This window comes from Hirundo rustica, chromosome 1 (assembly GCF_015227805.2).
Source record: "Hirundo rustica isolate bHirRus1 chromosome 1, bHirRus1.pri.v3, whole genome shotgun sequence".
In the NCBI taxonomy this organism is placed as follows: Eukaryota; Metazoa; Chordata; class Aves; order Passeriformes; family Hirundinidae; genus Hirundo; species Hirundo rustica.
This window is the reverse complement of record NC_053450.1, coordinates 91,671,691-91,682,838: the sequence shown is the minus strand read 5'-3', so window position 1 is coordinate 91,682,838 and position 11,148 is coordinate 91,671,691. Positions and strand designations below refer to the sequence as shown.

General features: G+C 49.2%; 1 protein-coding gene across 3 annotated transcripts in view; it reads left to right on the top strand.

The window, feature by feature from the left end:
* Window positions 1-2,142: 2,142 nt before the first annotated feature.
* Window positions 2,143-11,148, top strand: part of JARID2 (jumonji and AT-rich interaction domain containing 2) — a 210,759-nt gene continuing 201,753 nt past the window's right edge. The window contains exon 1 of one of the 3 annotated variants that reach the window (XM_040079569.1): window positions 2,143-2,255. Coding sequence is in view for 2 of the 3 variants with exons in the window: in XM_058422368.1 (XP_058278351.1) it covers window positions 3,454-3,498 (45 nt within the window). In the remaining variant the exon portion in view is untranslated. Of the gene's footprint in view, window positions 2,256-2,802; window positions 3,499-11,148 lie in introns of those variants that run through there. The other 2 variants (XM_058422368.1, XM_058422371.1) reach the window with 2 other exon arrangements.

Here is an 11,148-nt window from a genome sequence, read left to right as displayed (position 1 = left end):
AGGGGGGAACAGTTGGGTTTGCTACCTTATGTCATTCGAGAAAAGCCAGGTAGGTTTTCTATGAAAACTTTTTGCTCAGTTGTTGACTCAGAAATACATGAATGGCTATCTTTGCCTCTTCTGGCTTTCCAAATTGTCTCCTGGAGAAGCAGACTCATCATTACTAATTGAAGAAAAGCCAAGGCAAAAGCATTTCCTTCCAAGGATGTCCTAGATCTTCATGCTATATAAATACCTTAAAAAAATAAGTGAGGGCAGGAAGTTGAAGAGTCCTATAAAAAATGTGCATATTTCCAATTTCAAGGAACAAAAACCTCACTTCAGAGTTACTCTTAAGAAGTAATCTATATTTTCCTATAAGAGATCTAAAGAAAAGGCTTCAAAAGGTTAAGCTGATCACAAGTAGTATTATCATAAAAGCTTGATATTGGATGAGGTCAAGCACAGATCATTTTGTACCCCATTTTTTAATTAAACAAGATTAGGGAAAGAGTCCTGAAACAATGTGCGATAAACATTAAGAATGGAAACTAAGAAATTGAAACATAACTTTTTTTTTTCCATTTAGTGTAATAAACATTATTTGTATTCTATTTCTAACATAGAGGGACATCACAATGGTCACTTATCTATGAAAGTGAGAAAGGATGGTCTTGTGATGAAGTCTCAAGGCTAGGAACTGGGGAGTGAGGCTCTGGCAAGTGTTGCCCTCTTCTGATTCTGAGCACTGCCACACAAGAGTCTTGCACAAAAAATTTCATTCCTACGGGGCAGATATAATATGCTCCAGAAGGGAACTGAACATAAAACCTGCACGTGGAAGACAGTGTTAGGCTCCTAAAGCATCACCCAAGAGTAACTCATTAGCATAAAAGTACATCAGCTCATAGTTCGTGGTGAGTCCTAGAGAAAAGCACAAACACACACTGGGTATGGTAATACCTCACACCAGGGATCATTAATGACACTCTTTCCTCCCTGCCTCTAGAGGAGATGTAACTATAGAATGTTAGGGGTTGGAAGAAACCTTAAAGATCACCTAGTTAAAACTCCCGCTGTCTTGGGAAAGGACAAATCCCACTAGACCAGCATGCTCAAAGGCCTAATCCAACCTGGCTTTGAACAATATGGAGTCTCCACTGAATGTTTTCTTACCCAAGCTGAACAGCCCCAAACATTCCCAGCCTGTCGTCACAGGGAAGGTGCTTTAGTCCCCTTATCAACTTTGTGACCCTCGTCTCCACTTCCTCCAACAACTTAATTCACCATTACGGAACTGCTGGGCTTTTGCTGAAGACGGGCCTTCCACTTCCGAAACAGTTTATTTCTTGGGGAAAAAAACCAAAAAGTGTAATTAATCGAGAATTGGAACTTTGGGATTTCGTACCGACACCGCGTTCCCAGGAGCCGCCAGCGGGTTCAGCAGCAGAGCCCGCCGGAGATGGGGCAGCAGGCGCTGGCCAGCCCTGGCACCAGCCCTGGGCGAGGACGGGCCGCTGCTCCTGGGAAGCCGCCGGGCTCTCGGCGGGATTTAAAAGCACACATTCCGTCCGCACAGAAAGGTTATTCCCGGGCGCACCGAGCCACCGGCCCGGGTCCCGCGGGGCAGCCCCGGCGCGGCAGCGGCGCGACCTCGGGACACCTTGGAGACATGGAGCGGGCCCCGCACGGCGCAGCCCGGCCCGCAGCGTGTCCCGAGCTGACACCGCCCGCCCGGCAGGCGGGCAGTCCTCCGTCTGTCTGTCCGTCCGGCAGGACCCAGACCGCCGCCTCCTCGGCGGGGCAGCCCACAGACACGAAGTTTTCCTGTCGCCACTTCCCATCCTAACCCAGACACATTAATCCCCGCACTCTCCCTGCAGCCTCCCGCGGCGCCTGCCTGCCTCCCCGCTCCCTTGTCAGCGATTCCCAATAAACTTCCCCCTCGCCCTTCTCCTCCTCCCTCTCCGGTCGTAGGCCTCCCCCGCCCTCTGCCTCCCCCAGCCTCTACCACCGAGCTCCGCGGAGGGGGGGAAAGATGGGGGAGTCAAGCGAAAGGGGGAAACCAATGTATAGGGGGTGGGGGTGGTGGTGTTGGGGAAGGACGAGCGTGGCGAAGGGGGTTCCTTCCCCAGCAGCCAATCGGCGAGCGGGCGCGCGGCGCACGCCGGGAGGTGTAGTTCTCCACCCTTCGCCATTTTGTGATATGGGAACTACAACTTTCCCCACGAGCAAGGACAATTCTTGGGCTCTGCTCGGCCAAACGTGACTTTCAGGTGCTGCCAGCGCGGCGGGCCCCCGTGCGTGCCGAAGCCGGGGGAGGCGCGGTGGGAGCAAGGACGGAGCGGAAGGGCAGCCCTTAGCAGGCGGGAGGAGAGAGGAGGCTGCAGCGGGGCGGGGAGGGGGCAGGGCACGGCGACAGAGCGTGGTGCGCGCTTGAGGGATCGTCGTCAAACTCCCCGCTTGGGTTTCGGCGTAGGGCTCGCGGCGACCTTGGCTGCCGGGTGGCCACGCTTAAATGCCGAAAGAAGGGAGGTGGGAAGAGGGGTGGGGGGTGGGAGAGAGATGCGCGTGACGCTTGACCCACATGGAGTTTAGCGAGGCCTGTTGCATGCGCTGAGCGCGGCGAGGGGGCCGGGCGCTGCGGCTGCTGCCCCGGTTGGGAATTAAGGGCGAGCCCTAGGCGGTGTATGCATGTATGTGTGTGTGCCGTGTGTCCGTGTGTGTATATATACACACACGCATACATACATATATATATAGATATATATACACACACACGCGCGCGCGCACACACACGCACGCAGATATATATATTAACAACAGAGGGGGAAAAAAAAAAAATCCAGGTCCATTTAAAGTTGCTGGCGGAGAGCTGTTCTCATTGGTTAGGGGGGGAGCTGGAGGAGCGGAGACACACACCGTGCGTGCAGCCCTCGCTGCCGCCGCTGCTGCTGCCGCCGGAGCCGCCGCCGCTGCTGGAGTTGTCCCTGCCGCTTTCCCTGCTGCAGCGGCACAAACGTGACTTCCAACGTCCCGATTATTTATCTTCTCCTCCCGGCCCCTTTCCTCCTCCAAGATGTAACTACAGCTCTGACACTAAGGACCTGCAGATCGCTTAGGCGGCTTGAGAAAGAGAAAAGGGGATATCAAGGGCGTCGTTTTTTGTGTTTAGGGGGAAATTTTCCATTATAATGCTTCACTAAAGTGATCTTTTTTTTTTTTTTTTTCCTTTCCTTCGCATTCGTCTTTTTTTTTTTTTTTTCTTTCTTTTTTCTTCCGTCCCCCATTTCTCGGATTTATTGCTAGGAGAATCACATTGTGAGGAAAGAAAGTCGGATTACAAGATACCACTACAAACAACCCCCTCCCCCCTGGATTTTTTCGGTATTTTTTTAAATTTTTTTTTTAATTGTCTCGGCTTTAATTCATGAAGCAATTGTCCCCTTTTGCAATCAGAATTTGGATACCAGAATGAGCAAAGAAAGACCCAAGAGGAATATAATTCAAAAGAAATACGTAAGTGGCCATAACATATTTCGTTTGACTCCCAATTTTAGGAAATGGCAGTGAATGTCAAGTTTATAGCTAATCTTGCGGCTCTAAGGCTTTGGGAACAAATGTGATGCTGAATTTGATTTTTCTGTGGTGTGGTGGGGGGAGTTTCGGAGGCCCCTTTTAACGGGGAAGCCTGCTATTCATGGAGTTCGGTTATAAAACCAGATTTGTGTAGCGATTCCTCCAGTGAATAAATGTATTGACCTCAAATGACACAATCATAATCTAGTTTTAGATGAAACGCGAGGAGCTCGGGGGGCCGCCGCGATAATGTCACCGAACTGCATTTTCAAGCGGTTTTCTTAATTCTGTGCTTTTGCATGCTAAAAGAGGTTTCTTGTTGTTTTTTTGGGTTAGTGTTTTTTGGGGGGGTTGCGGTTTTTTGTTGTTGTTCTGGATATATATATATTTATATATTTAATGATCTACGTGTGTCTATCCCCGTCTGGTGAAGCGGCGGCGGTGGTTGTTGGAAGCCCTTTAAGTTGAAACCGAGTGTCTGGTTATGGCGAGCTGGTTTCTCGCAGTTCCACATCCCCTCTCCTGTGTGCGATCCTCGGCTGCTCTGCCTCGCGATAGACACCGGGGCAGCCGGGGATCGCCTTACGGGCAGCGCGTTCCTCGGGATTGACTGGAATGATGAGGAAAATGGCTCGGTGCTGTTTAAAAAAATAATTCATTATGATGGCTCGAAAATTTGGGCTAATCCAGCGCAGCCTGGGCTGTATTTCTGCCTCGCTTTATTCAGCCGCTTAACCAATCCCTCGTAATTGTCTAATCCTTTAAACATATAAATGTGGACGGGTAGTTAGATTTTTGTTCGTGCTCCAGTTACGTTTTGATTGGCACAGGGCAGTTTTTCCTTACATTTGGGAAGGCAGAGCGGATTATCCATACATGCAGTAGAGCGAAAAATTATTTTTATCTCCATGTTAAAAAAAATATCAAATTTGGGGGGCGGGTGTTGGGGGGCAAGAACTAGAAATCCTCGCTTTTGGGTGTGTTGGATGCGAGGCTTTAAAAGTTGTAGTTTATATCGCGTCTTGTGGTCTGCGCCGATTTCTTTCAGCGGAGGGGTGTCCCTCGGCAGGGAGGGTGACCTTCGGGACGCTTTGCCTCGGTATTCTATAGATTTGGTAAAAACTGCAGTTGACTCCAGCTGACTGCCGCTATCGATTGCCCGCCCCGCTGCAACGCTGCCCGGGGGAGATGGTGGTGGAACGATGTGTGTGTGGTTTTGGGGATGGGGCGGCGGGGGGGGGGGGGTGCGCAGTATTTCGGAGCTGTCCCCCTCCTCCTTTCCACCCCCCCCGCACCCCCCCCAAATTTCCGAATTAAAATACATCCGCATTGCAGAGGAGAGGGGAGCCCGGGGCTGACGAGTTTAAAGTATGGCACCGAAACGGGAACGGCGGGTTGAAAGTCTGGCGAAACACGCGAGGCGTCCACGTTTCCCAGGCAGGCAGACAAAAGCGGGGGGGGGGGGGGGGCTGGAGGAAGCCGCGGTGTTAAAAGATTAAGGGGAGGGGGGGCGAGAAGGGAGAGATCACCCCAAAGCCCGGCTCCCCCCCGGGCTCGCCGGGGCGAACAATGCGGCGCCGCTCCCGCACCGCCGGGCAGCGGCCGAGACCGCTGCTCCCGGGGGAGGACGGCAGGAGGGACGAGGGCGGACAATGTGCAGGGCGCTCCCCCGCTCGCAACTTCGCGGCGGCGCTTTTATTTAACCCTTCTACCCCCCCGCCTCCTGTTCTCCCCCCCACCCCCTCTCCATTTTCGTTTTGGGTTTTTTTGTTTTGTTTTGTTTTTTTCCCCGGGGCGGCGGTGCCGGCGGGGCGCGCTGGCGGCGGCAGCAACAGGTTGCCGGGGCTGTGACGGAGCCCGCGGGCCGCCGGCCACGCCGCCGCCCGGCCAGGTTCGCCCCGCTCGCCGTGACGTCACAAAGGGACGGGCCTGCGCGCCGCGGAACCTTCGGCGCCCCCCCGGCACGGCGCCCCCCCGCGTGACGTCAGAGCCGAGGCGGGGCGGGGGCGGGAGGAGCCCCCGGGGCAGCGCTCGGCAGCGCCGCGGGGGGGGGCGGGGGGGGAGGCAGGGACGGAGAGAGGGGGCGGCCCGGGCCAGGTGAGCAGGTGCGGGGCCGCCCTGCCGCCTAGGGGGTGGGAGGAGAGCGCCGGTCACGTCGCCCTGTGGCGACACGCGTGGTGGCACGTCTCCTGCCCGTGACCTTCGGGCGCTACGGCAGCCCGGCGCAGCGCGCAGCCGCGCCTCCTCTTCCTCGCCGGTGCCAGCACGAGCTTGGCCTGCACCTGGGGACAATGGTCCCGGTGTCGGGCCCTGCTGCCCGCCCCGGATCCCTGGTGCCCCCAGGTGGGAGGTGACGCTCCGCCATGAGGAGCGAGGGCACAGCCGCCGCACAGGCACCAAGTGGTGTTTCGTGGCCCCGCTCCTCTCAGGTCACTGCGAGTGGTCACAGAATCATGGAATCACAGAACGGTTTGGGTTGGAAGGGGACCTTGAAGATCACCTAGTTCCAACCCCCTGCCGGGGGCAGGGACACCCTCCACTAGATCGGGTTGCTCAGAGCCCCATCCAACCTCGCCTTAAACTAGCCTTGTATCAGGAGCGGAGCCTGTTCAGGCTGCGGCTGCTGTTTTTTATTATCAGCATTTGCGAAAGGAATTCTGAAAACAAGAAGGTGGTGAGAACAATGGAGTAAAGCCTCCGTGCTGTGGGCTGCCGTTGCAGGGCTTGGTTCCCTGCTCCATGAGTGCTTACATCTGAAAGTTCTCTTAAACTTAGGGAGCATTATCTTTTGCGATTGGTAACTCAGGTATGAGGAAATCCTTGTATGCATCTTTTTTTCCCTGTGGTTTAAAAACGCTATCACTTAATTTTTAAAAGATCTCTTACAACTCTTTCTTCTCACTCTTACCCTCCTCCTTCTCAAACATCTTTACATATCAAATATTGCCTTTTGGCTCCAGCCTCACAGAGCTGACAGCTTTGTAAAGCATCCACCAAGAAGCCAGACTGCGTTCAGTATGCGCTTGGAATTAATAGTCCTTGACTCAAAAGCTTTGATGTCTTGAACGTAATTTCACAGGTGCATTTTTCTGACCGTTTTTGTGATGCTCAAATAGCAAATCTTCTGTTCTTACTGGCTTAGGTCTCAGAGTAGCAGACCTGGATTTCCGCCTTAAAATACCTGCATGGTTCTGCCACGGTAGCAGATGGTGAAGTATAATTAAGGAGTAATGTCACCACTGTCACCTCGTGTGATTTGTTTCCTTGTCCTTGCAGAAGTAAAAGTGCTGTAGTCTGCCATGAGGTGACACGCTTCACCTACGGATGGCCTGGTAAGCCCCTCAGACAGAGGACCAGCAGGGCCTGGCCAGGATTAGCATGCTGGAGACATCTGAGAGCTCCTGTGCCTGCTGCAGCCTTTGAAACAATACTCTCTATTTGGGTGTGTTTGATGTGGGCTCCGGGAGATTTGGGGGTGGGGGGGGATGGTAACTCCACAGCACCACCACCGTCTTCTGCATCAGAGGCATTTGTGCAGGAGCCTGACCCTGGGCACTCCAGGGCTTCAGCTGGAGCCATCTGCCCTGCTTCTTTTCCTGTGAGCAGTTGTCATTTCTCTACCCTATCCCCCACAACTGATGACAGGCTCTAAGTTTGACCACTTCCTACAAGAATTAATGTAAATAGGCTGCTGGCAGCAGAGGTAGTATTCAGTGTAAGTTGCATCTTATTTCATGGCACCTCTTAGGGCATTTTTCTTTTGGCTCCCTTTCACACTTGCAGTAACAATTCCAGCAGCATAGCTGCTTGAATCTTTCTTTTCCCCGTATGAAAAACTTTAGGATTCTAGCTGCACTTCAGCTACTTTTTGTGTTCCTCTTAACCTCCTTCTGGTCTCTTGAGACTACAACGTTATATTCTAAGTGGCTATAGGATAGTACATAAGTAGAAACTAGTAATTAAAATACTTCTTTTCTTTAAATGAATATTTTGCTGTCAGCAGATGCTTTGCCCTCAGATACTAATGGACTCTTGCTCACTCTGATGATCTGCAAGCCAGGAGCAGTAAGATGCCGCCCAGAGTGAATTAGAGTGAATCAAGGCCCCTGTGAAGAGTTTCTAATGTTCATTAAGCACTTTCACCTTCTCTTGTGAGGCCTACTAAGCCAGCATTAAAAGCATATTACCCCTTCTTTTTCTGTAGTAATAGTTAATGTTATGCATATGCTAAAGTGTGGTATGAACGTCAGCTTAATCTGTAAGGCAGTAGCATTCCCTCCATTTCATTGTTTGATGAAAAAGAAAGAAGTCTAAATTACTTGCCTGAAGCTACATGCTGTAACAGAGGCAGAGTTTGAACTAATCTGTATTTCTGCTGCCTTCTCCAATAGTCTATCCTGTAGCTTACAGGCTGTTGCTACAAGGCATGGCATCTGCATTATAAGGGACTACTTTACGTAGTTCCAACTTTCTTCAAAATTTCCCCCCTCCCCTGAAATTAACAGGCTGTTAGGCTGTTATATTTTTAACATAATAAAAGAGGTATTTCAGTATGGATAATTCTATTTTTTTAAGAGATGATCACACCCTGCAGCTGATAGAGACCAGTTGATCCTGTGATGACTCAGCTGTGGGAGTATTACATAAAGTAGGTCAATTTTTAAATCTCATAGTCTGAAGCTAAAGAGAATCCACGTTAAAATTTGTTTTGTTTATACACATTACTGTTCCTGGTTTGAACGTAAGTGAAAGCTCTTGAGGAGGCGGGAAATGTTTTGGGGGTTGATTTGGGGGTTTGGTTTTGCCCATTTTTATTGTATAGTGACTGAATTCAATCAACTTGACGGAGGGGAAAGACCAGCTGCTTTCATTTCTAAAGTTTCCAGTTTGCAGCAGTCAAGTGAAAGGAAGGCTTTAAAGGCAGTTTTAAAGTAGGGAAAGGAAAAGCAGAGACACGTTTATTATTTTTTATTACGAGCACCCAGCTTTTGTGTGATCTAGCAGATGTGGAATTTGCAGAGGAATACATGCTTCTTCGAAATCCAAATTTGCATTTAAAACGTTCTGGTTTCTCCCCATGTCCTTTGCATGGCTTGCTTCCCAACTATAAATGTAAACCAAGTGTAAATGATGCATTGTTTGCCGTAGTGGGCAGACAGTCTGAAAACAATAGTGCTGATGGATTTGACTGCCTCGGTGTAAGATTAACGGGACATTAAAATTCAAGTCTATTAATGCAGATTTCAGTGTTGCCAAACCTGAACTTCCCTTAAGTGTTTGCTGATGCTGATGGCCCTAAATGTCCCTACCCCACAGACCAAAATCTCAGCTGACAGCTTTTAACCTGTTGTTAAGACTTAAGAGAAAAGGGTAAAATGTACCTGGAGTTCAGTGTCCAATTGAATGATGGGACATGGCACACATAGACTTTTTATACTTAACCACCATATTTTTATTTAAAGCATTTTTTTAAGTGGTAGGAAGCCACCAGGAAGCTTAAAATCTGCGAATCGCTTGTAAAATTCAGGTCTAGTATGTGAGGATTACTTGGCACTGAAATTCAGATGCAGGAAATATGATTGCCAAAATCTGTTTGGTGTTCTCTTAGATCTTTGATTTGTTGGTTGTTTTGCCAGCTTATTACTTCTGGGAATACTGGATGCAATCCTTGGTTTTTAACAGGCAGGTTTTATTCAGGAGCTCTTGGTTTTCATTTGGAGAGGTGGATTTATTTCTTCAGTCACAAAAATGTTTCCTCAATGAAGTAGTAGGTAGAAGGTTTAAAACCATTTGCTGTTTCACTTGCTTGGGTTTCACACTTTCCCTTGTGTAATGACATCCTGTTCTGAAGTTGTTCCTTCAGTAATCTGACAGAGGCCTGGTATTTCCAGTGTGGGCTGTGGGAAAGGAATAAACCCTTTAATTATAGCAGTGAGGTCTTGTTTGAAAATATGCTAGCTGTCCTCCCCTCTGCATGTCCTGTCTTTCTGTCCGACTCTTCCTTATGCAGATAAAGGATACAGGGCTGTGAAATGCTGCTTGCTGTTCAAGTTGCTCTGCAGGGGTGGCCATGGTGAGTGGCAAAGCTGAGCAGCGGCTGGGGCCATTGCCACGCTGTGGGTCCAGACTTGAGGCTCGGGATCGCGGCTCCTTGGTCTGTAAGCAGACGGATGCTGGGAGCTCACCCCATCTGCTCCCGTGCCAAGTTTATTGGCTTAATTTATGCTTCTGCAGGAAGCCTTTTGGAGTGACCAGCCTGGCTGAGCACGGAAGCAGGGAAGGAGGCCCAGGTGGAAATCATCGTTCCACTGGTACACGTAGGGAAGATGTAAAAGCTGCTTCAGCATTTCTGCAGTAAATGTCTCACCCTGGACTGATGTGCCACAGACAGTATCCCCTATTTTTATCTGAGAGACAAAAACCTCCTTTTATTTGGCATAAAAATGGGATTGTGTGATTAAAAATAAACACTGTAAACAAAATGAGAAAGCTAAACTAAGGTCTCTGTATACTTTCTGCATCTAGGTCAGGCCTGTGGAGCTGGAGTAGTGTCTGGTCAGGTTCAGTTTAGTGCCTGTAGAATTGCTACAGGTGGAATCAGACATTTTGACGCTGCTTAAATCAGTTCAGCAGAAATGTGATGACGCCCCCAGAAGAGTTCATAATTGCATCACTTGGGGCATGATTTAATCCTTTCTAAATGTCTCCTCTGTAATCTGCTTCGTCTTTTCTGCATGGCTTCTTGCCATCTTTTCTGCCAGGTTCTTCCCTTGATTTGCTCTGCAAAAAAGGCAGCCTTGGATCTGCGACTGAGAAGAAATGCAAATAATAGGAAGTTGAGAAACTGTGGCCTGCTGCTGTACTCCAGGAGGGTTTGTGGTATTTGAGTCCCTGGTGCTCTGCTTTCAGTTCTTTAAGCTTGCCTTGCTGGTCTGACATATTTTGGATGACGTGATAGTTGCAGGAGATTAGCGTATTTTGGCATACACATGCTATGATGACTGGCTAACGATATTTACAGCATTCAAAAATAAACCATGGGAGCTCATTCTGACATAATCTACTAATCTTAGTTTTGCACTTTGATACTGTGTTGTCTGAGCCAAGTTAGGATAACTATATATTGCAAGCAATTCATTTTTAGCTTTGGCTTGCAGATGAGTGTTGAGGCAGTGCATGCTTTTCAATTAAGAATGATGGGAGGGAATTTGGAGATCATCAGCTCTTTCAACTATATGCTTATTCTGTGCCTATTTTTGAAAAAGTTTTATGTGAGTGGGTAGAGATACATACTCCACAGTATTTCTGGATTTGTTGTGAACTGGCATTTTGATAAGGTTATTTTTTTCCTTCACTGCCCACAAGAAGAGGATGATCTTCTCTGCCCTTTCCCACATTTCAGTGTTACGGGAAGGACTTTCTTTTCTCTTTGAGGATTGTACTTTATTCTTCTTCTGGATATTAAAAAAAAAAAAAAAAAATCTGTTACTGTATTGGGTAAACTTTAATCTTGTACTGGGCATCTTGCTAGTTATGCTGCATTTGGGGGAGTCCAGCCAAGACAGTAAGCTTTGGAGGCTCCCAGGTGGG